Genomic DNA, 23,249 nt, shown 5'->3' with positions numbered 1-23,249 from the left:
ATCTAACTGCGTCTAGCTTTTGACACACGCCGAGCTCATGTTTGGCAATCAATGCCTCGGTACTCTTCAATACGAAGCTACTGCTACATCCATCTTCATGGCCGGACTATTCGTAACCTTCTTGATCGAATACTTTGGAAATAGGGTAGCCTCTTCACGTAGCAAGAGGCATCCTCAGGGGGATGAGATGGAACCTTCCGCGACCTCTAGCCACACTGGCCCGGTATCAGGGGCGAAGATGGGTCTAGATTCGGCAATTGCAAACCTGGGTCACAGCCATGGTGAATCAGGTCCAGATGACAAGATTAGCGTTTTTCTCATGGAAGCAGGCATTGTCTTCCACTCAGTTAGTGAGTTACCCGCATTCCCACAATCAACAAAAAAGGCAACGAACTAACAACGATTTAGTCCTCGGTGTGACACTAGTAGTCTCAGGTGATTCCGGCTACACTCCCTTATTCATTGTGATAATCTTCCACCAGATGTTCGAAGGCCTGGCGCTTGGATCCCGAATCGCTGATCTGCCCTGCACGGCCATATCTACCAAATATATCATGGCTTCTATCTTTTCCCTCATCACACCTCTGGGTATGGCCATTGGCCTTGGGGTACTTCATTCATTCAACGGAAATGATAAGAGTACTATTATTGCAATAGGCACCCTCGACGCATTCTCTGCTGGTATCCTTGCATGGGCTGCCATCGTCGATATGTGGACTCATGACTGGCTGCATGGAGACCTCAAAGACGCTGGTGTTGGTCGAACGATGACTGGCCTCCTGGCACTCATCACGGGTATGGTTTTGATGGGAGTCTTGGGCAAATGGGCATGATCTACATACACTTGATGAATCCTTAGATGATATGGTTCTTTTTATACCCCTTCGTACGGGAAATCTTTTTCTTTTTCTGTTTTAAAGTTCAGACTGTTTAATTAATTCTAGCCTAGTCACATGATTTATTCCGACTTCATTAGAGAAACAGCCGATTAGTCAGTAATATAACCATAAAGCGTATTTTGCTTAGCTAACACCCTCTGTTCACGTGATGCCTCCTTGGATCCCTGGGCTTATGAAGTTTTTGAACTTCAATCTTTTTCTTTCTTTGGCTCAAATCTCACCACTTATCACGTTTACGCTCACCTACCTTCTTTTTTACCTTTAAATATCAATATGGCTGGCTCAAATGAATCGCTGATGAGCCTTGAGCAAAAACGGCTAGAACTGGAAAAGCAAATAACAGATCTTCGAACTTCAATATATCATTGGAAACTTTGGAATGCAGAATATGACGGTTTGAAAGAAGAAATCTTGTCGTTGCCAGAGGACAGCTCACGCGAGCATATACTCGAAGTAGGCCGAACGTTTGAAGGGTCTGAAGTCACTGAGAAGGAAGTGCGAGCTTTGCTTGGAGAAGGGTCTTCTGGGCCTACGATATCAAGGTCACCTCAACAAATCGCTCGTGCGATTGACCGGAGAATTGACTATGTCCTGGAAAATATCAAGGCGCTAGAGAAGCGCGCCGTCTCTCTGGAAGATCAACTGAGTTCTCTTTTTTTGGAACAACCTGATAACGGTCTCAATGAAGAAGGCCTACCCATTACGGATATAGTTGAAGAGTTGGACGAAGATGGAAATGTCATTTCAAGTTCTACGACGATGCCCGGAAAGGAGACAAATGAGCTACTTGATGTTTTGAAGAAAGCCGGGTTGGAAGTCCCTAATGGAAAACCGAAGAAGGAGAAAGGAACAAGTGAGGTGAAAGTAACGGACTCTTCCCCCTCAGTACCATCCATGAACAACAACTCTGAAGAACCTCCTGTACCTGATACTAGTGGGAGAAGTTCCATTCAGGTCTCTGAAGCTGAGGTTAAAACACGCGCCCAAGGAAAAACTAAAACTCCAGAGGTTGAGAACTCTGTTGATAAGAAGAGCAATGCTATTTCATCACCTGCAGTTGCCCCGATAGCCACTTCCGAGACGAGGCCTTTAGAACTGGAGGTGCCAGCCGCAGATGCTGAAGAGAAAGATTTATCAGTGAATGCTGAGGTGGAGGGAGACACCCTCGAGGATGCTGCATTGCGCAGAGAGATGCTTCAATATGGACTTGAGGAAGTAGGCGCAATAGTCGCAGAACTTGAACTTGACGAAGATGGAAGTGAATTTTCCATTGATGATGAAGATTACGATCTTGATGACCAAGACAGTGAGGACGAGGATGAATATGGGCGAACGAGAAGCAGGGTTTTGGATGACGATTATATCAAGCAAATGCGTGAGCTTGAGAAAAAATTGAATGCCAAGAGTTTACAGAATATTGGCCCAGATGCTAGCATACTGCCTTCAGATGTTCAAACTCAGGTTGAACAGGCGCCTTCTGCCATGAAGAAAGGCCCGGCAAAAAAGAAAACGGTGGCATTCGCGACGGAACTTGATATTGCTCCCGAGCCATCCCCCAAGCCTGCAACTGTGGCTACAAAGGCCGAAACGGAAGTTCTTCCTCCGCCTATGCAGGAAGCAGTGATAGAAAGATCAGGAGAGGCCAGTATGGCAAAGGCTAAGGATACAGGATCAGCCAAGAAGGTTTCTCGTTTCAAACGGGCCCGGGATACAACAGATTCTACGTCTGTAGGCACAGTCACTCAGCCTACCTCGATGCCCCCGAATGGCAGCTCTTCCCTAAATTCAAGAGCTCCAGCCATTCCTCCACCATTGTTTCCCGCTACTTCTTCAACTCCAAAGCCATTCTCGCAGCCTATCCCTGAGCTAGATACGCTTTCTTTGAAAGAGGGCAACCAGGGCAACAAGGATAACAAGAAAACGAATAATAAACCACTAGCTGATGTCCTCGTTGAAAGAGCCGTGCATAGGGATTCTGTCGTTCCCCCTGACCCGGATGAGTTGGATGAAGCTATCCACAGGCGAGAAGTCGCAGCAGAGTTTTATAAACTACGGAATCACAAAATTCAACAAAGCGGAGGGTTTCTTCAAGAGAATGCAACTGAGCCTCTTCCTGCCCTGAATACTAGTGACCACTCGCAAGGCGAACAAGAAAAGCCGAAAAGAGTGAGCCGTTTTAAGGCTGCAAGAGCTAAATAAGCCAATTTCGCAATTTAATCTAGGTAAAAATAACATATACCAACATGCTATAAATACTAGCCAGTGCATACTTGTTCTCCTATTTTTCTTGCGATTACAATGTAATTGCTGGGGTGATAACTTTACATGGAATTTTTCTCAAAGATTGCAAGATATCGATCTGTAGTGGATCTCGATGCTCTTGTAGTACCTATGGGCGGATGAAGATAAGGCATCCTTATCACCTACCATCTGTTTATCATACATAAATTCCAAGATTGAAATTGTGAGATCTCTGGCTTCTCTCTCGTCCCTACCGGGTAGTTCCTCATGGAGCTATTACGGGACTCAAGTGAGATTGTCGTTGCGTTACTCTCTCTACATCTAAGTATCATAACTTGAGGCAGATGCCATAGGTAAATTAGCTTCACTGCAAGCATAATAAATAAATATATTTTTTGGGCTACGTCAATATCGTTAAACAAACATAACAGTCAAGATGCATTATTTTCTTAATAAGGGGTATAGGCCGAATTCTTAAAATTTTCCAGCCCGAAAGGCCAATCGTACAGCTGTCATCACTCGTTTCGTAATTCGCATAGCTACCCCAGCGGGTGGAAATCACGGAACCCCTGTGCACAAAGAGATCCTGTTTTGAAAGCAATGGCAATGACCAATGCATGAAGCAAAAACGCAGCTACATGGAACCATCTTTTTGGAACACTCAAATCTAGAGCTGCGAGGAAAAGTAGTGGGTATACTATCCACGGTTTGACCGTGAGCGGCGCACACGGCTGGGTAAGGGAGATTATTTTGATAGCAAGGATAAGAAAGTTCGTCAGGATTGGTACAATGGGCCTACTTCGTAAAATGTGGCCTAGGAAGGTAAATCTGCCAGGAGGAGGGAGGAGAAGGCGATTGGTAATGGTGTAATATCGTCGATTATGATTTTCAGGGTATTCTCTCACAAGGCGAGGGGATGTGGCAGTTGATCGGACAAGAAGACTGGTGGACTCTCCGTTAATATGACTACCGTTCAGGTCCTCAAATGGGGCTTCTGGTTCATTGGATGTTGCCTGGCTTGAGTTTCCGGCCACAAGCGCATTAGAATGGACTATGGTAGGAGGAAGGTCCAATGCCGGGGGAGCTCTCTTCACGGGGCTATGGGACCGCCTTGACGGTGATCCTGTAGCAGGGCTATCTACAGGAAGCACACGGGTGGTAGGTTGAAGGTCAGTAGGGGATGGGGATGCCCTATGAAAACGGCCACTGGAGGCACCAGTCTGGATTCCGCTCAAGACCTCTTCTGCGGTTGGCCTCATATCAGGGTTCACATCCAGGAGACGGGTTAAGAAAGAGTAGAGTATATCAGGAAGATCAGGTCTCAACCGCCTTGCGGCATTGAATCCTGCCCATCGACTAATTTCAGCACGAAGAAGATCAAGATCTTCTTTGTCTTCGTCAACCACATCAGCATTACGATATGGAAGCTGGCCAAAGCAAAGGAAATAGAGAATCATTCCAAGAGAGAAGACGTCAGACTTGAAGCTGAAATTGCCAAAGGGGCCACCGGGTGATACTCTTCGAAGCACTTCAGGAGCGCAAAAGGAGATGGTGCCTGTAGTTCCAGTAGAGTTGCGGACAGTGTTCTCGAACTGGACTTCACCGAAATCACTGACCAATACTCGGAGCTCACGGCCAGTTTCGTGCAGCAGGCAGTTACTTGGCTTCAGGTCACGGTGGATATAGCCATTGGCGTGTAAGAAACGGAGGCCCGAGGTGATATCTTTGAAGAACGAATATATTTCCTCCAGCTGGAGCCGCCGTGGCCCGCTGGCAGCGCTTGGAAGCTCTGGCTGGCCTCGAGATCTGCGCCGTAGCCGGGCCTTTAGCTGCTGCGGCGTATCTGCTGCTGTCTGAATCGAGCCGCAGATATATTTTTGCAGGTCTCCTGCGTTGCAATACTGCTGTAGAATGAAGGCACACGGTACACTTGGACCGAAATTACTGAGCTTTGCGTTTTCTAGCCACACATGTCTGTATGAGACTAGATTCTGGTGCGAGAGATGCTGCAGCAGCTGGACTTCGATCAACACTTTCTTCAGCCATTCGTGGTCATCGCCAACGGGGACACGCTTGCAGGCATAGTGGCCCAGAGACACGCCATCCAGTATATGCTTCACCAGCAGCACAACGCCTTTCCCACCTCTTCCCAGCTCCCGCTCTTCAACGAAAAATCTCTTGAAATAATCATGACTGAATGCAGCTGACGAGATTCCATGGGTACTGCCCGCTGGCGAGTCACCACCATGACCGCCGCCGCCGCCGTGCTCGCTGGCCGAAGCTGGTATCCCTTCATCACGGCCAGGCGGCACCAACTGGCGTCGTGGGGAAGGGGGGGAGGCAGCTGCCTGGTCCGCAGCTGAAGGGAGGCTGGTATTCTCTAGGAGTCGAAAGTAGTCCGGCTTCACGAATCTCGACGGCGCTGCAGTGGCCGGCGTAGACCCTCGATGCGGCTCCTGCGGGTGCTCGGGGCTGCCGTCGCGCAGCGGACGATGGCAATAGGGGCACTCCGTTCGCTCTGCGATGTTTTCGACAGCTTGATTCGCGGGCTTGAGGACGAGCTGCTGTGAATTCGGGTCAAACACGACAACCGCATCGTCATGGCGACTGTTTCAGCGCGGTCCAAGGGTCAGCTTTTCCGTCCATAGGCAGATGCGACGAAACTTCTCGCCCGGCAGCAACAGCAACAAACACTTACAGTACGACATGCCCTCCGCCGCTGTAGGGGACAATCGACATGCTTCGCGAGTCGTGGTCGGCCATTCCTATGCAAGCTCTAGCTATTACGTCAGGGCATCTTTCATCGGTCACTTCGTTCGTTAGCGATGGTTAAAGCGGTCGGTCTTTGCTTCTGTCTTTCTCTCTCTCAGCCGGACGGAGCTCGTCGATGCAGTTATTATAAGTAGTTATCCGGCGGATGATGCGCAGAAAGCAGCTTCTCCCGTGCCGTTTATAGCTGGAGGAGAAGCAGCTTGTTTGTTATCGAGAGAGAAAGCCAGTCCAACTAAACAACTAGCTAGTCTTCCCGGTTGCCCGGTGGTTTGTTTGTTGTCATGCTTGCCGACGGTGATGCAGTGTCTATCAACTAGTTACGTAGCTAGCAAGCAGCAAACAGACAGACATAGATCATGTCAAGATGGCCTTCGCTAGCCAGTTGAGATACGCATGGGTTCATGGTCCTGCAGAACTTGCTTGCTGGTCTCTATCTAGAGGAGTGCCACGTCTATGGAGTACTTCGCTACCTGTCTCCTCTAGATACAGATCAGGGGGCGAAGAAGTCCGTAGATGAAGACGGCTGGTTACTGGACGCGTGTCAGGCCGGGAAAGATATGTCCTACCCACGGTTTGAGAAAGAAACTCCTTTATACTAAACTGGTCTTTCTTGATGGCGCCCCCTGGTAGAACCTGCACTACCCAGTTTGCTATGTCGGGAACGCTGAAACGCCTCCTAAAAGGACCAGCCATAGCCGGTAAAACACATAGCTAATGTTGCCACGCTGCAACTAGAACGGCACAAGCGTTGGGGGACCACAGGTGTCTCATTACGGGGATTCCGGAGCGGCTGCGAGTGGCTGCTGAGGTCCAAATTCGGGCCTGGACTTGTTAGCTACCCAGTGATCCAGTTAGGGAGTGAAATTCGAAAGCACTCCTGTGGCCAATAGTTACCCTATATCAACGGGTAGCGTAAAGGGGAGCATGTAAACAGTTTGGCTTTTGCCCCTTACAATTCAGAAGCCAGCGCAATCAGTCCACCAGCTCACTTATGACTTGGACCTATATCAGTGAGACGAAGATGCAGGCCATTCGCAGGCTTGATCGCAAGCTGGGGACATTACAATGATTAGAAAGATACAGCAAGCTTGGGTAACTAAGGGGAGGAGGGTGTATAGACTTACAGCCCCGGCAACTACAAAGTCCTCGTCTGGACGTAGCATCTCAATTTTGAACCTATAGACCATACTTGCAACCAGACACTTCATCTCTGCCCTAGCAAAGCTTTGTCCAATGCAGCTTCGCGGCCCAAACAAGAAAGTGATACTCTTTGCGAGAGGGTGGTTGGTCCCTCCGTGAGTCTCTCTGCCTTCACCGAGCCATCTATCGGGTTAGAATTCAGCTGCATCCGTTCCCCAGATGGACTCTGACAGATTGGCTGCTAAGATTGACATGTTGACCAGCGTGCCCTTTGGGATTGTGACACCCCGGATAACACTATCTCTCTTTTTTAGAAAGATTGCTTAGCTATATAGTATGGTATAGATATGAGATGAACTATAATACCTACTCTAGCAACTCGTGGCTGCAACGGCTGGGATATCAGAGACAAAGTTTAGTATATATATCGTTACCTTAATTATGTCCACGGGAGACCTACCGCCACAGGCCAGATTCTGAGAGCCTCGGATACGACTGCAGCAAGGAGAGGCATGGAATCAAACGTTCGATCTGTGAGTTCGTCTGGACGGTACTGCGATAACACCCCTCGAACTTCGACTCGGAGTCTCTCTTGAATTTCCGGCTGTGTAGCAAGAAGGTACATGGCAAAAGTGATTGATATACTCGTAGTTTCATGGCTAGATGCCCATTGTTAGCAAAACAATCCTTCTAGCGGGAGTGAGTGTTGAAGAAAGCGTCATATACCCTGCGAACAGGAAGGTCAACATCTGATCCCGGACACTATCGTCAGAGAACTCTCCATTTCTCAAAAGCACTGATAAGATGGTGGTGCCGTGCTTGCCCCCTTTCTGAACCACATCCTTCTTCTCCGTAACTATCTGGCGACAGAAACTTAGCAGTTTAGTTTTGCATACTGTCACGTTTTATTTCCTTCCATGGGGAGCCTGATGGAAATCCAGATTGGTAGCAACATGCATGCAACAAGGTATTGGATAAAAGCTCGGGTTGGCTTTAGCATTTGACGAAACGTAGCTGCAAGTTCATTCTGTGGACCGTACAGGGACTTGAAGTCTTCCCCAAAGGCAGCAACTCCAATGACATCTATGATGAAATATAGCCACAGTCAGAGGCTTTCCTTATACTTTCACGAGCTTATCATCATTACCAAGTGTGATCAGGGAGACAAATCTGGTAAATTCAATAGCACCGTCGGTGGCATTTGACTCAATTGCCATATAACCTGAAAAATCAAGAGCTTTAAGCCACATTTTCGGGATAAGTTCCTTGATAACATGGCCGAGAAAAGCTGGTCGAACAGACTTTCGGTGCGCTCTGTGCTCTGCAAGCTCAGCGGTAGCTATACCACGCCCAACTATCCGTTCATTGAATTCAGAGCGCTTGGGCGGTTTGATATCTTCGTTCATTTCCTTTAGCAAAGAAACCCCTTAGATAGGAGCAAGTATACGCTAATATTCCACGCACGGTCATAACAGCGGGTGCTAAGAACTTTGTGGAATAAATAAGGGTGCGTTAGAATCACTGAATCGCTTAGATGCAATATACCCTCTGTCCTTATCATTCCATAGTCGTTGTATTTGTTTTGATTAACAAAGTCGAGGATCCATCCACCTGGGATTGCACCGAACATGTATGGCGTATGCCCAAAGATGAACCAATCTCCTGGCGCCATTGGAACGCTACTCAAGGGACCGAAGTAATGGTTATAGACAATCTTCTTGAGAGCTGCCATCCACACCAGTGAGATAGCTGCATGGCAGAGATATAGAGAAGCTGGGTCCATCTAAATGTTTGTTCCGGGATAAAGCAACCCTGGCGGGGGAAGCACCGTTACGGCAAACATGAAGACATGTGTCCGTAGCGAAGTGTCCATCGTGCCGCCTTAGAATTGCAGTGGGTAATATTTACACTCGTCACAACACAGCAGTTCTGGTGTGGTGTTCGTTCGTGATATGAATGAAGAGTAGAAGGCCTTGTAAGGGTATAAGTATATATGCCGTTTGGCGCTTAAGATGCCATCATATAGAAGCAGGTTGTCGTCGAGGTCTCACAGACTAGACCGTTCATTCTCCAGGGCCAATTATTAATGCACTGACGACGTGTCTAACTAACTGTCCAGACAGCATCTGGCAACCAGTTGTGTCGTTACACAGGCTTCGATGCACGCAGCAATTTTGAGCACAGGGTGTCGTGCATAGATAGGTCCTATAGCCTACATTGAAATCAAAGCCAGGTCTGCCCATGCTGGAGAAAGCTGCAGTGTGTAGCCCTTGTGACTATTGGGTAGCTGGTTAGTAGCTAGCTGGAGCTCTGGCTGTACGGGGTAAGCCTAGGGGAAGATTTACAGCCCCTGACAGACCCAAGCCTGTTGCAGCCGTCTGTCCGAGTCGCCTTTCGCCCTTCGGCCTTGACGCTGCATGGTTCGCGAAACGCGGGCCAAGGACAGGCCGGTCCGTTCCGCAGCCAGCGAGATATTTAACTAACTAGTAACCAGACTAACGAGATACTCCGTAGACGGAGCATCTTGCAGCGAGATGCAAGGGCAGTGAGCTGACTAGCGGGTGCTGGGTGGTGGCGAGCTATGATCGAGCTATAGGGGCAGGGCGTCAGGGCTAAAACAAGCAGCAAAAAAGGGGGAAAGGACCGCCACGAAGATAACTATAATAATAGATGGTTATTATCAATGTGGCTTCTTCTGGCCTGCTAGTCATCAAGCCGTTTGGACGACGGAGGCTAATAATCCGGATTCACTGTTTATACCAAATTAACCATCTCATCCGTTGCCCTAGAGCCGGGCGAGAACTCCCTGTGATAGCATGGATGCGGAGCCTGTCTTTGGCAGTGATGGATACGACATCCACCGTTGCACTATATCCAGCGTCTTGACACAGATACACGGCTAAGCATGCCACTGGGAATTTAGCGATTCAACTACATAACATATCCGAAGCATGGGAGGCAGCATGGGAAACTGGGATAGACTCGTGAAGCAAGCGTACGATAATCTAAATCCTGGAGGATGGATCGAGGTAACCGGTTTTTGAAACATGGGCCACCACGGACGACAGCAGCATCCCCCGAGACGACAGCATACCCTGAATTACCATGTGCAGCTCATACTGGCTGCTGAGGAGTTCGGCAAAGGTATGAACATGGTGGCCCGGTTTGAGGAGTTCATCCGGAAGACTGGCTCTGCTTCGATCACCGAAAAGAAGCACAAATATCGCTGTCTCCATGTGCAAAAGATGAACGCCGTGCTGCGGCGGACCCATTGAAAACGGTTGGGCGGTGCCTGCAAGTGTATTAGTTACAGATGATGGAGCCATTGAACTATATACTCCCTCGCACTGTTTACCGGGATCTTGGAATGGGATCATGCGAGGATCAGGGAGGAGCTGCGTAACTTGAACTACCACCTCTGCGCTGTCGTGTAAGTCTTTCTCTCCTGCTCCACCTGTCAATGTTCGATCCTTCTTCGTCTAACTGAGAGACATTCTTAGACATACAGTATACGGACAGAAGAAGATGGCGGAGTCAGATTGATAGGTCGTCTTAATGAACGTGCAAGTATAGATATATCGACGGTTGAACGGAGTTCTCATGGCTTGATAGAGACACACGCAACCTGCATCTTCTATGTTGACTTCCTACCACAAATCTGTCGTAACCCGGGGAGTCACACCTGCTCCCTTTGAAACAGGCCGTTCTTTCATGTCGATTAATTCGAGTTCGATGACTGGCCATAGCCTTTTGCCTCATCCCTGCACCGTTGAATGCAGTTAACTAACACGCGGGACCAAAGTTCACGGCTCCATCTTGCATGACGAAGTATGGAGTAACTAGTTAAACCAGTTAGCTGTGTGAGGATTTCCGAGGAAACCGGGCCTCTCTTCTCTCTGTTCAAGCTGTCCTTTCCATTTTCATTATCACTCTCGACTTCTTCGCAGTTTATCCTTTGATATCTAGTTAACGGCGAGCACCCATTCTCGACATAACTTGCTAACCACTCCGTAACGACTCCCCAACGCACGTTAAAAAGCCCCTTTATGACTTCAGCTCGCAGCAAGTCCGATAAACGGAGCTCACGAGTCAAGGTTACCCTCGTCAGTGTTTGGTATCCGCCTGTGCTTCAGACGTCAATCCGCGGCTTTTCAACTGTCTTCCCGCGATCCTGGTCCATATCCCGCCAGCGCTTTGAACTAAGGCCAAGGATGACCGTGCAATGTCGCATTTAAGATATACGTGGAGTCCAGCCCAATCCTATCTTGTGTCAGCTACTCTACAACCAGCATTGCTCCTTTGTCCGGCATACATACTATGTCTCCGTTAGGACCATTGTATGCTGTTCAGAGGCTACCTTGGCCCCGTGCTGCGAATAGCCATGTAATGATTACTACGTTTACATTACTGTTTGCCTGTATACCTATATATCTTGGTGGTTTAAGATCTTCAGGCTCGAGTAGCAAACCGTTAAGAGGTTCTTGAAAAACATAATTGATATGAAGTTTTTTTGTGTCATTAAAAGAATGCAAAATGCTCGCTAAAATTGCATACACAGGGAAAAGAAGCCTATATCACCAGGCTCGCAATACATGACTGTCATCACACTACATGTTCCTTGGTCCATGGAATCGGGCCCAGGGGAAGCCGGACAGGAGTCATCTCTGGTGACATCAAACCTGCAGCTGCACAGTAAAAGGCTATCGTTCCACAAATAACACCACATGCGCCGCCAACTTTATTTACCTGGATGCTCTGCTCGGGCAGCGAGGTTGCGATAAAATTGGCTATGGCAGCGAACAGGTACGACAGCGCGAGGAAGACAAACACAAGCAGATTCAAGACATTGGAATGCAGCGACGCAAGCATAAAAACAATCGTCAACAGTGCCCAAATGATGAGGAATATGCCGAGTGCAAATGTGTATGATCGTTCGTCTGCATATGCCTCGTGTATGTGCAATCCAGGGATCTTGAGCATTGCATAGGCCAACCAGTACGCGCCGTACGCAGAGTGAATGGTGGTACCTAGAGTATTGCCGGATCGGAACTCCATGAGGCCAACGATGATTTGGATCATGCCTCCCATGAACAGCGCAAGGCCAAAGGCAGCTTGATCTGGACCGGAGCTTCCTCGTGGATTGGAGTTGGGCAGTCTATGATACCAGTGGCCACATTAGTTCCCCCCCTTGAAGGGCTGAGAGGAAAGCACGCAGTAACCACAAACCTCCCCACTCGGGCACACACTTACCCTGCACCGCAATTGTACAGCCCAAACACAATACTTGTGACCGAAAACCCGAAGAGACCCAGCGGGGCCGGGTTGGCAAGCTTGGTAAACGATGGCAGAGTTACATGGGAACCGGTGGATGGCTTTGGTTCCTGCTGCTCATAGAGTGAAGACCACTCTGTCTGAGCCAGCTTTGCGCTGGGCTGAGGGAGAAGATTGGACATGGTTGTTGGTTGGGTGTGCCTGATTCGGTGATACGGAGCTGGACTGGTATAGAGTGATGAGGTGGAAGAGAATCACAGGCTGTGCAGGCAAAGGGCAGAAGAGAGAGGTACGGGGAAAAGTAAAAGAGAGAGAGAGCACAAGTAGGAGGGAGCAGACTGAGATATATATCTTCACTGCAATTTCGAGGGGCTGTTTTTTTTTTCCGTGCGATGTCCAGGGTCAGCACTGATTTTTCCCCTTTACCTCTCGTTCTTCCGACTCGGCTTGCTTGGCCGGTTGGCGAGGCCCTGAAAGCTCCTGCAGCTTGTACTATATTAAGCTTTCAACGAATATAAAAGACAGAAGCGCCGTTACCTAGCGCAGAAGCTGTGCAGTTCGCGAGAGAAGCAGCACCAGCGACAAAACGCGGGAAAAGACCGTATCCATTGACACTCCGTCGAGATAAGGGGAGACTCAGGGCGGTTTGTCGGGGATTGGAGGGAGGTGGAGAATATTCCAAATGCTTGATCGGCTAAGCTTTCGCTGTTTGTTCTCTTTGGCCCTCGGGAGCTGGAGTTAGCGCACTTGGAACCGCCGCCGGTCGGCTTGGAGAAACGGCATTATTTTAATTTGGTGCCTGGAAGTGACGGCAAAAGGCTTATAAATGGTAGGCAGAAACACCTCGGTTTTGTGGAGAATGCTTTTGTGTATACGTAACTAATCGTTGAGAATTTTCATTTAAAGTGTGTTTGAGCCCCTTGTTCTTGCTCACTCGCGACAAGGGCAGTACCAGCTCGACGGAAGCTCTGTCTCAGTTAGGAGATAGGCCGCAGAGAGCCTAGCTCCGGCTACAGGCTCTGGCATTTCAGAGCATCTTGCCAACGATTACCGAGACGGGGAGGTTAGAGATGGAATCCTCCAACAATCGATGTAGGATTCATTTATTCCCGCCCTTGGTCGTGACATTGTGTCGTCCGAGATGGAGGCTCTAGGCCGGCTGGCAGAGGGGAAGGGGGTACGGGTGCATAATCATCATCATCATCACCATCATCACCATAGTGGCTAGTGTGGCTAATCTGCGATTCAGATACTCTTCAACCTCGCTGGACGGTGGTAGCCGGTCCGGCACGGTAACGAGCAGACATAGCTGAAGCTGTCGGCGAACATAGCTTATATACCACGAGAATGGAGATGCGAGACCCGTTGAGGGATTGCGGCAAAGGCGCTGTGGTAAAATGAGAGGAATGTCAATACTTCCATTTGTATGCACGTCATGGACTGGGATCTGCGTTTATCGGAGCACCCCCGTCTTCATTGTCTGAATCTCCAAATCCTTCAAACTCGCTTTCATCTTCGTTGCCGTCCGACCCGTTTTCACGGTCTTCTGGCCCGGCGTTCTCCGCATCCTCATCGCTTGCGTCAGTGCCAGCATCGATTTCATCCCCGTCCTGGTCTTTGGCATCATCCGCCTTCCTCTTGACTCCCATCTCGCCTAATCGACCTTCACGGCCATTTATTTTGTCATCTCCAGCATCGGCAGCCTTAGGTGGAGGAGTATACCAAGGCAACTTTCCGCGGAGGAAGTCATTTATCACCATCTTTGCAACACCGTTAACATCAGGCTCACCACCTTTCAGCAACCGGCCACCCTTTCGAGCTAATATGCTTAGAAATTCTGTGGCATCTGTGAACCCCTTGATTTCGTATGTCCGTTCAATGTGGCGCTGCTGCGTCTTCTTGAGAATTGCAGGAATATACTGTTCTGGATTTTCAACATTCTCTACTCGAACAACACCGCGTAGAAGGATGTCCTCCTCTGTGACGTTATTGCTCGGAGGCACAACTCCAGGGCAGTCGATGAGGTAAATTCGCTTCATCAACGTTATGTACTGCCATACTTTAGTCTCTCCAGGGATTGGAGCAACAGTGCATACTTTCTTCTTCCGAAGAGTGTTGATAATGGAAGATTTTCCGGTATTAGGATAGCCAATGAATCCCACCGATATTTGTTTGCGATCTGAATGGAGAATTGAAAACTGGCGCAAGAGCTGGATCAACGATCCCTTGCCAAAAGAGTTATTAATGCTGGCATGGAATGCAAGCGTAGGGTACTCCTTAGATAAAGCACGGACCCAGGAAGCCTATGGCCAGATGTTAGTCAAATGTGCCAATATATATATATATATATATGTGTGTGTGTGTGTGTGTGTGTGTGTGTGTGTACGTGCGTGTGCGTGCACGTATATAATGATGGTGAGAGTGATAGATAATAGGTAGAGAGAGATATATGAAATGTTACTAAGAGCACAGCTATCTTGTCCACAACAAAGTGGAAGCAGGACTCAACTCAAAAACACGTCACACCATGCCCTTTGCGACAATGCCTTCAAAACGAGAGCAAGTCAACCTCGACTTCAGAAAGAAGCCAAAGTTACGGGGGGGATTGATCTGCCATAGCGGTAACAGACCGTCTTCCATTGTAAAAAGCGGCAACTAATATGCACTGGAAGCAGCCTTGACAAACGCGATGGCACCATTTGAGTGGTTTCTGAGGGCTAGAGTGACAGTTTAAAGGGAATGGCATGGAAGGGGTATAGACTTACAGCAACACCGGTTGGCACCAAGTCACACTTGTTTAGAACAAATATCAGATGCTTGTGTGGCGCTTCATCCTGGATATATTTCTCAACACTCCTGCACCGAGTGCCTTCAGGGTCTCTGGCATCGAGAGCATGAACGATAACGTCCGATGAGTCAATGACTTTGTACAGTTCATTCCAGATACGTTTACTCTGGCCCTTTGAGAAAATTGGCTCTCTGGCGGCAGTGAGCTCTGCATCAGCGCCATTGGTATCAGCATTGGCATCACCTGATGTGCCGCTGAGCAGTTTCGCCTGCTCCAAGCGATCCAAATAGCTGTCATGCATCTTTACCGTCTCCCCGGCGAGACCTTCTAGAGTATCAACACTCAGCTTAACACGCTTTCTCTGTGCCTTGGGCCCGAAGGTGTCACTAAACGGGGCATTTTCAACAGCAATCTTAGCCTTATGTTGCTTCAGGCCATTTGGAGCATGGCCATCCTGAATAAGACTCATTGGGAGTTTGTTCGTTTTAAGCAAGACTTGGTAAGGGTCAGCTGCCTTTTCGGCAACAGCCTCTCGGAACGAGCTCAAGGCTTCTTGAGAGATGACTCGAGTATTCCCAAACCATTTCCTGTTTGGCTCAATCCGAGCACTCGGCTTTTCTCGAGATTGATATGATGCAGCTTTGGTGATTTTTCCAGATGCGTTTCGTTGAGCCTTTCCATCCTTAAACATATTAAGGGTCTTCACTTTCTTCGCATCTCTATAAGTACATACGACAGTTAGTCAAAGCTTTCATAGTATAATCACTACGCATTCTCTTATTAGAAATGAGAAAGGGAATTCCATACCTGTAGAAATTTTCACCCTTGGTTCGAACATTGCCCATTCCATCGTTACTCTTCCCCTGGCGCTCTCGCCGAGACGCCTCCTTCTTGCCTGTGCCCATTTTCGCAGAGATGCAATGGAAGACTCTGCTACTACTGATCAAGACCAAGATATCTCTTCTAAGAGGTGCTTTGCAGTCGAAAGCCTCTTGAGTGTTGATGTTGCTAGAATATTTTGAAGGAAAAAAAAAAAAAGATTTTGATTTTGTGTAGTTTTGCCAAGATTTCAATGCACGGGCCATGTTGAAACTTCTGTCTTTTTTTCTCAGTTCGAATATTTTGGTCGTTTTTGTCCCTTTGCCTCCAACGACTTGAACAGGACGAGAGTCCGCCGCAATTGATTCATGATGGCGTCCCTACTAAGAGAGTGCAGTGCGAAATCGTCTGTGGCACTATGCCGCGCCTACACAACCCCTGGTGTCCAATCCCGGTTGTTCTCCTCGACCGCTCGCATGATGGTCGGTCCTGAAGCTCCAGGCTATATCGATGTACCACAGTCAATTCAGCCAGACCTGCCCCGTCGACCACAAGTCAAGGGCACTCTACCTGTCCCTCGAGAGCTGTTTCCATCCCGACGACCTGATAAACCCACCGAATCATACATTGCAGACGCTACACCACTGCCGTCAAGCACGGATCCGAAGGTCGCACCAGACCATCCCCAATATGAACAGCTCGAGTGGAAGCGGAAAATGGCAGGTGTCAGGAGGAATCATCTACGTGAAGGACTTCTAGAGCTTCACGAACGCAAGAAGATTGCCCACCAGAGAATGGTTGCGAGAAGCAATGCCAAAGAGAAACGTCGAACTCAGATCCTCAACCAGCCGAAGCGAGATGACGACCGACTTACTGCCTCGACAACAGTTTCGGCGATGAAGCCTGTGAAATATAAAGTACTTCCAAACCCAGGTGCAGAGGAACGACTGGCGCAATCAATGGAAAAAGTGAAGGAGATCCAGGAAGCACGGCGTGAGGATGTGGTGAACTCGATCCACGAGCTTTATTTGAATGCACAGCAGTTCATTGTCAACGAAGAGCAACTTAACGCTGAGATTGATCGTGTATTCCCCATCGATAGCAACCCCGACTGGGCTAACGGACGCCGTACCGGAGAGAACATCTGGAACTTGGGACCTCCCCCTACGATGGCTGTTCTGGGTAACCAGACGAAGGATGAATTGACCAAATGGGAGACCGTACAACGACGAACCAAGAAACTTGCTGAGGAGCTGACAGGAAGCAAGATATAGTTCACGAGACGCTTAGTGTCACGGATTTATTTTTGATGTACTCATATCATTGACTGTATAGTAGATTCTTTTTCCTATGGAGGCGAATTCAGGGTGTTCCTTTTTAACCGGCATCAAAGTATCAAATTCATTTTAACGGCATCTAAGTACTTGACAGGAATTCCTTTTCAAGTGCAGAGATAACTTATGCTATCTGGGTGAGAATTGACAATAGACACCACCTGGCTCAGTGATACCCCTTAGATGGTTTCCTCGTGGATAGCGTGGTCTGCGTACCCAATGGCCTTTATATATATCTGGGCACTTTCAAGGACTCTCTTCTTACTGTTTCCGATAGTCTCGCGGTCGTTGAAGGCGCCGTGTACATGTTCAAAGTCAAGTGGCGCAACAGTCTTCCATATGCGGTGGATGGCGTCTGGGAAGAGTGGTATCTGGGAAACAGTCAGTCCGCCTGAAGTTGAAAGAGAGAACAAAGCATGCTGTATACGTCCATACCTGGTTCGGATATGACCACATAAAGGTATATGAAATCGTTCCTGGTTGCCTATCAATATGGTAGACGCCACTGGGCACAACCATGATAGTATCGGCAACCAACAATCGCTGCTCATCTTCCCAAAATAAGACAGCGCTTCCCGGGAAATGGCCCCCAGTCTTGAGGATCTTAATTTTGCCATTAAGAAGGCTCAATTCATTTCCTTCCCACAAAATCTGCTGGGCTCCCGTCCGGTTTTGGGGTTCTGAGCCTGCAACCACTCTCAGGGGGCCACCGTCACGGAAACGCTGGATCCATTCCTCATCTTCTGCTGAGTAATAGACGGGACAGTTGAAGGCCTCCGCCCAGTGAATAGCGGTAGAGTAAAAGTGAGGATGGGAAATGGCGATTGCCTGGATCCCACCAAGCTCGTTGATGTGGCGGATCGTCTCGTCGTCGATGTAGCTGATGCAGTCCCAGAGGACGTTACCATTTTCCGTACGACAGAGAAATGCTCGCTGTCCGATTGCTACCGCAGGGACAGTGACGATGCTCACGAGCCCGGAATGCTCATATTCATGAAAGACATTCTGGTGCTTCCCTGACTCCTGCAGAGTGCGTAGCGATGTCCACCATTGCCTAGCAATCTAATGTCAGCTATGTCAAGCAAACTAGTAATATGCCACTGGAGGTTCTGTACCCCTGAGGAGGGACGTATTGACGAGGGTCGTCGCATATCTTGCAGGACTTCACTGATGAACTGCTAAACTGAGCACCACATGTTCCGCAGATTGACAGATCCATCTTTGACTGTTCCTAGGTAATGGGGGAGGCAATAGAGTGCGTTTAGTCGGGTATTGATATCAAACGAGCTAGAGTGTGCTGGTAGTTGCTTTCATCCTTCATCAGGGGCCGTAGAGCCTCCTTAAATAGCTTCTCCTGGATGATAACCGTTCAATACAGTTAAATAGAGTCTAGACGAGCTGGAGACATACGAACTTCCGATACCTAATCGATGTATTCTAGATGTCGGAAATATGTCATCTTCCTCGCTTCAGTGTGACATCGTAGCTTCGGGATACGATGAGCTTACAAATTGTCTAGATCTTATGATATGACCAAATATCTAACTACTAACTAGTTGACCAACTAGCAAGTTAACTCTTTGTATTTTTATCCCATTTAGTGTAATCACTATCTTCTAGATCTCTCATCTATGTAACTAGGTAAACCAATAGAGGCAGCCAATACGAGGGCTACCAAGAACTGCTAGGCCTCTATTTGAGCGCCATATCCCAGCCCTTGATGCATCCAATTTCGTCCTGGGTCAGCTTTATACCGAAATAATCCCAGAGAGCTTTCAGCCTTTCTTCTTCCGTCTCAAACGAGTAGATGATACTTGTCTTCCCTCCCATATTTAGTTTAACAACATCGTTCACCATCATGACCTTGCCAGCCACTTTGAAATTCGCCTCAGATGGCAACATATCCTTTCTTTCCTCGAACTTGACAGGCTCCCCGTCTCTTAGAAACCGCACTACAAGCACCGTCCACCGGTGGAGAGTCTTTGCACTCGTCCACCAATTCTGCACCTCAAAGTCCTCCTGGAAGAACTCGATCTCGGCAAAGCTGTAGAACGAGTTCCATTCCCGATCCGGTCCGTTTCGGTACTGGTATATCCAGAGCTTGGGCTCCGTGAGCCGCTGCTTGGGTATATGATCGTTTACCAGCCGGACCTCCTGCGGCCCCAGATTCTGTACGGCATGTCCAGATACCATCCGCATAGGGCTCGTTGGGCCATCGCCTCCGAAGGCGACGTCGACAGAGAACTTCTCGCCAGACGGCAAATGCACGATATTGTTGATGTGTGTCCTATAGCACATTAGTATTAGATACTCTATGGAACTCCCATCAGAAAAGAAGCTGATATCCATGTGATTTCGTGATTTTTCATGACGATGAATTCTAAAGAAATAAAAAAAAAGGCCTACCAGCCCTGGTATTCTCCGCTGGGAACGCCCTCAGTTCTTGTCCTGTTCCTGATCCCTGTCATATAGACATCAAACCCGATGGCACGCAGCATATGGTGGAAGAAAATACTGAGCTCCATGCAGTAGCCGCCTCTGCCTTCTCTCCCTCCCTCATAAGGGCCCAGCATTTTAGTGTACAAGACATCGGGTCGGATGTTAACCAGGTGCGTAGGTGAATAATGCACCGAGAGATTTTCGTATGGAAAAGTAGTAATCTGGCACCTGAACAGAGTCCGGAGGGAGTCGAACGTCTTCGGGATCGAGGCTGGGTCTGCTATGTAGCGGTCGTAGTCCGCTGGGAGGGAGATGTGCCTGAGCCATGCGGCGACCTGCTCTGTGGAATATGCACACGGCAGCGCATCTCTGAACGCCATGGCTGAGCCTGATGGACAAGTAGAGGATGTAAGTTTTTATTCCTGGCGGAGAGTCCAAGCTGGAAGTAATCAGTTGACTGACTATTCACTAGCCGAGCGGTTAACTCCCTGGTTACATAGTTACCTCCAACCACCTCCTGGCTCTACGACTTTATATGTGGCTAACAGGGAAGATACCACGAGCCATTTTCATTAAACGAACATCCCGTACTTAAATACCCAGCTACTGTTACTATAGGCTCCCTCGAGTCAGTTGACTCCAAAAGGGAAAAAGGGAAGAAGAAAAAACGGCTTCTCTGCTCAGGTGACGTATCCTGAGATAGCTTCACGATAGGACCACCCAGCAGCCAGAGCAGAAGCGCCAGCGACTATGAAGAGAGCGTTGACAGCCAACTGCTTGATAACATTCATGTCTCGCTTTCGACATCCCTTCCAGAAAACGTCCCGGCCGTTGCTTCGTGGAAACTCTTCTGCCGGCTTCTCCTTGTCCAGGAACTTGCAGAGCGGCTCCCAGCCCTGCTCGACGCTGTATTCTAGCAGCAGCTCTGAAGGCACATTCTGACGAATGTACTCTACATGCTCCCGGTATGCGGCTTTGCATTGTTGTTGAACTCTTCCTCGGCCTTCCTCTCTTCCCTGGCTCATCGGAGTCGTAGATGCTGGAGTTTGAGTGGAAGACAGCAAGGAAGTATAGTGCAGGATCGATAGAACGCTGATATACGGTATGCATGCATGAACTATGTTTTTTTTAATATTCTTGTTAGTATAACTAACTGGCTAGCTTGGTGAGAAGGGGGGAGGGGAGAGACCGTCGGATACATACGCATGCCATCCGTCAACATCGCGGGTGGGCAGTATCACTCTGCTCGACGGGTAGTGTCTGATAAATTCGGCGGCAAATGCTGCGGATGGAACGTTACGAACCCCCTTGAGACCTTCTGTTAGACATCGACGAGAAACAGACGAAAAGAAAGTAGCAGTCAGTGCCTTGGGGAGGGAGCGGCCCTGCTCACATCGTATCCGTCCAGCACCCCGTCTACTTCTTCCAAGCTGAAACCACTTTTTCCGGATAGCTTCCTTTGAGCAGCGTTAAGCCAGAACCTTGCATGTTCAGGGCCTCCGTTAGCTATATCATCGAGATCGTAGAGGTTTTCATATCCAAGAGCACCCAATGCTCGAGAAAGCGCTATTATGGGGAGTTAGAACACGGCACTCGATAACCGGCATCTTTGGCTAGCGATTGATAGCTAGCTATCCCCAAGTGGACAATATGCACGGAGGACTTACAAGTACCACCTGTTCTACTCAGTCCGAGAACAAGCAACAGGTCTCGGGTCTTTGGATTCCTATACTCACCGGTATCCCTGGGCTGCATTGTAGGCGTGAATTCCTGCTTCGAGCATTGGCTGAAATATTTTCCCGTGAGTCCTTTGGGGGACATCTTTGTCAATTTGAACCGACTGTGCAGAGGAACTTTGTCCAGGAAACGGAGGCGGGCAAGCAACTAGACTGTGATGATCGAAGATATATGGCCATGTATACCCCGTCTAATTTCCATGCTTCCTAACTAAAGGTTCACAATTCTTGCTAGTGCATAAACTTCCTTGTGTTCAACCAGCAAGTTATCAGATCTAACCACAGCTGCTACTCCAGTTATAGTTTAACTGCGGATGAGCAGATACGATTTTACCTCGGCCTTGCTGTGGATGTTTCCGCGAAGTCTGTTTCGATAAGGTGGTAGTGCTGACTATTTCCATGTGTGACCATTATCCTCTAAATCAATGGTTAAAGAAAGGGCCAGGCAGACAGGTGAAACATATAACTTTATAAGGGAGAACTGTATGGTGTGTTAGTTCCCGCTAACTACATACTTCGAAAGAGGCCTTTGAAGCTTCACCACTAGGTAGGCATCAACAGGAAAAGCGGATCTCGGCTAATTATGCCGCTGCAGCCGGCTGGTCCTGCAGTTCCCCGGGCCTCAAAAAGTAGGAGAGGAAGTATCTCTTTGCGGCTCCATCCCTTGGTTGGGTTACCCTGTGAAGAGGAGCATGTAACTGGTCATGAGATAGTCGCTGGAGAGACTTGGCTCCATGGATGAGGGCACACCCTGGTGGCGGTGGAGGAGTGAAAACCCACGTTTCTCCCTGGCCAGGCAGATTGAAATGCATCCCCCAGCTATCGCAGAAGAGCATCGTCAGGGTGCCGCTATCCTTGTGCTTGTTCTCTTGGACATCCACCGCTCGCTCAAGGGACGGCTCCGCGATCAACTTGAGTCCCGTCTCGCTCTCCATGCTCTCCTGGTGGTACTTTTCGAACGGGATCTCGAGACTCTCAGCAAGTCGCGCAAGCAGCACATGCGCCGAAGAGTGGCAACTGGAATGGAACTCGTTAATGAGTTGTGCTTGCTTCGCTAAAGGTTCTGGCAGTTTGAGTGTCCCAGCTCTCATCTCGTTATAGGATATCTATCCAAGACACACTCAGTGGTCAGTGGCCGGCTGCAACTAATAGTTGTGCATATACTGACCTCGAATGATTCATCTGTGGGGCAGAATTTATAGCTATCCACGAAAAATGAGTTGGCAATGACTTCCCAGTAGATTGTGGGTAAGAAAGGGCAATATGTGCTTTCTGACTTACCCCCTATCACTGGAGGCAGGGATATCATTCCTGAGATCTTTCAGCTTAGCCTCGGAAGGCTGTTCAAAATAGTCGTCCGCAACCTGGTAGATACTCTGAACTTGTCGGGCGATATCCTTCGTTGCTGGATCATTTCGAAAGTCGAGAAAGAAGTATCCAGGAGATGCCGCAGCTTTTAGCAGGATCTCGACTTCAGCAGCATCCCTAGCTATGAGTCGCGCAAGATCCACGGTTGTAACATCAGAAACATTGGACATAGTAGCTTGGGCCATCTTTGGTTCGTCTAGTAGCTCTAATTAGAGTGCAAGGAACTGCGGTTCTTCGAAGGAGCCCTTTCATCCGAAGATTGGGATTTTATATACGGCTCTGCTGTGGAAGTTTTGATTGCCCATCCTGAAGTGGTTGAACATTAAGATGAAGCAGCTGAGATCACTAGTGAGTTTCTCTCTTCATGCTATGTCCTGGCTCTAATTCACATGCCTTAGTACGTAATTTGGTAGCACTGGCCTAGGTTGGCAGCCTGCACATT

The 23,249-nt window shown here is 48.6% G+C and overlaps 13 protein-coding genes across 13 annotated transcripts in view; 3 read left to right on the top strand and 10 right to left on the bottom strand.

Annotated features, from left to right (window-relative positions):
* The window catches only part of MGYG_02704 (zinc-regulated transporter 2), a gene marked incomplete at both ends in the record, with an annotated part of 1,968 nt that extends 1,135 nt beyond the window's left edge, over positions 1–833 (top strand). The window contains 2 exons of the mRNA XM_003175126.1: positions 17–350; positions 409–833. Coding sequence (XP_003175174.1) covers positions 17–350; positions 409–833 — 759 coding nt within the window. The remainder of the gene's footprint in view (positions 1–16; positions 351–408) is intronic.
* Positions 834–1,172: 339 nt separating this feature from the next.
* Positions 1,173–3,098, top strand: MGYG_02703 (hypothetical protein; the record flags this gene model as incomplete). Its single annotated transcript, XM_003175125.1, has 1 exon — positions 1,173–3,098. The coding sequence occupies one exon, from the start codon at positions 1,173–1,175 to the stop codon at positions 3,096–3,098; it is 1,926 nt and encodes a 641-aa protein (XP_003175173.1).
* Positions 3,099–3,679: 581 nt separating this feature from the next.
* Positions 3,680–5,903, bottom strand: MGYG_02702 (IKS protein kinase; the record flags this gene model as incomplete). Its single annotated transcript, XM_003175124.1, has 2 exons — positions 3,680–5,747; positions 5,839–5,903. 2 exons carry the CDS (start codon positions 5,901–5,903, stop codon positions 3,680–3,682), a joined length of 2,133 nt encoding a protein of 710 aa, XP_003175172.1.
* A 408-nt stretch (positions 5,904–6,311) lies between these two features.
* On the bottom strand, positions 6,312–8,784 carry MGYG_02701 (hypothetical protein; the record flags this gene model as incomplete). Its single annotated transcript, XM_003175123.1, has 10 exons — positions 6,312–6,588; positions 6,687–6,747; positions 6,915–6,963; positions 7,037–7,221; positions 7,419–7,437; positions 7,513–7,711; positions 7,779–7,912; positions 8,017–8,135; positions 8,200–8,448; positions 8,517–8,784. 10 exons carry the CDS (start codon positions 8,782–8,784, stop codon positions 6,312–6,314), a joined length of 1,560 nt encoding a protein of 519 aa, XP_003175171.1.
* A 375-nt stretch (positions 8,785–9,159) lies between these two features.
* MGYG_02700 (hypothetical protein) lies at positions 9,160–9,471 on the bottom strand (the record flags this gene model as incomplete). Its single annotated transcript, XM_003175122.1, has 3 exons — positions 9,160–9,264; positions 9,292–9,328; positions 9,398–9,471. The coding sequence occupies 3 exons, from the start codon at positions 9,469–9,471 to the stop codon at positions 9,160–9,162; spliced, it is 216 nt and encodes a 71-aa protein (XP_003175170.1).
* Positions 9,472–10,057: 586 nt separating this feature from the next.
* Positions 10,058–10,429, bottom strand: MGYG_02699 (hypothetical protein; the record flags this gene model as incomplete). The annotated part of the gene is made up of 2 exons (XM_003175121.1): positions 10,058–10,344; positions 10,408–10,429. The coding sequence occupies 2 exons, from the start codon at positions 10,427–10,429 to the stop codon at positions 10,058–10,060; spliced, it is 309 nt and encodes a 102-aa protein (XP_003175169.1).
* A 1,225-nt stretch (positions 10,430–11,654) lies between these two features.
* On the bottom strand, positions 11,655–12,505 carry MGYG_02698 (FUN34; the record flags this gene model as incomplete). The annotated part of the gene is made up of 2 exons (XM_003175120.1): positions 11,655–12,207; positions 12,303–12,505. 2 exons carry the CDS (start codon positions 12,503–12,505, stop codon positions 11,655–11,657), a joined length of 756 nt encoding a protein of 251 aa, XP_003175168.1.
* A 1,251-nt stretch (positions 12,506–13,756) lies between these two features.
* Positions 13,757–16,016, bottom strand: MGYG_02697 (nucleolar GTP-binding protein 2; the record flags this gene model as incomplete). The annotated part of the gene is made up of 3 exons (XM_003175119.1): positions 13,757–14,626; positions 15,089–15,830; positions 15,919–16,016. The coding sequence occupies 3 exons, from the start codon at positions 16,014–16,016 to the stop codon at positions 13,757–13,759; spliced, it is 1,710 nt and encodes a 569-aa protein (XP_003175167.1).
* A 285-nt stretch (positions 16,017–16,301) lies between these two features.
* Positions 16,302–17,204, top strand: MGYG_02696 (hypothetical protein; the record flags this gene model as incomplete). Its single annotated transcript, XM_003175118.1, has 1 exon — positions 16,302–17,204. The coding sequence occupies one exon, from the start codon at positions 16,302–16,304 to the stop codon at positions 17,202–17,204; it is 903 nt and encodes a 300-aa protein (XP_003175166.1).
* Positions 17,205–17,443: 239 nt separating this feature from the next.
* On the bottom strand, positions 17,444–18,483 carry MGYG_02695 (metallo-beta-lactamase; the record flags this gene model as incomplete). The annotated part of the gene is made up of 3 exons (XM_003175117.1): positions 17,444–17,635; positions 17,700–18,318; positions 18,380–18,483. The coding sequence occupies 3 exons, from the start codon at positions 18,481–18,483 to the stop codon at positions 17,444–17,446; spliced, it is 915 nt and encodes a 304-aa protein (XP_003175165.1).
* Positions 18,484–18,956: 473 nt separating this feature from the next.
* On the bottom strand, positions 18,957–20,083 carry MGYG_02694 (hypothetical protein; the record flags this gene model as incomplete). Its single annotated transcript, XM_003175116.1, has 2 exons — positions 18,957–19,551; positions 19,671–20,083. 2 exons carry the CDS (start codon positions 20,081–20,083, stop codon positions 18,957–18,959), a joined length of 1,008 nt encoding a protein of 335 aa, XP_003175164.1.
* A 300-nt stretch (positions 20,084–20,383) lies between these two features.
* MGYG_02693 (hypothetical protein) lies at positions 20,384–21,524 on the bottom strand (the record flags this gene model as incomplete). Its single annotated transcript, XM_003175115.1, has 4 exons — positions 20,384–20,795; positions 20,907–21,010; positions 21,097–21,269; positions 21,371–21,524. The coding sequence occupies 4 exons, from the start codon at positions 21,522–21,524 to the stop codon at positions 20,384–20,386; spliced, it is 843 nt and encodes a 280-aa protein (XP_003175163.1).
* Positions 21,525–22,020: 496 nt separating this feature from the next.
* MGYG_02692 (hypothetical protein) lies at positions 22,021–22,992 on the bottom strand (the record flags this gene model as incomplete). Its single annotated transcript, XM_003175114.1, has 3 exons — positions 22,021–22,545; positions 22,608–22,641; positions 22,721–22,992. 3 exons carry the CDS (start codon positions 22,990–22,992, stop codon positions 22,021–22,023), a joined length of 831 nt encoding a protein of 276 aa, XP_003175162.1.
* Positions 22,993–23,249: the final 257 nt, after the last annotated feature.

Source organism: Nannizzia gypsea, genomic scaffold, assembly GCF_000150975.2.
Source record: "Nannizzia gypsea CBS 118893 supercont1.2 genomic scaffold, whole genome shotgun sequence".
NCBI lineage: Eukaryota > Fungi > Ascomycota > Eurotiomycetes > Onygenales > Arthrodermataceae > Nannizzia > Nannizzia gypsea.
This window is presented reverse-complemented; position numbering and strand designations above follow the sequence as displayed.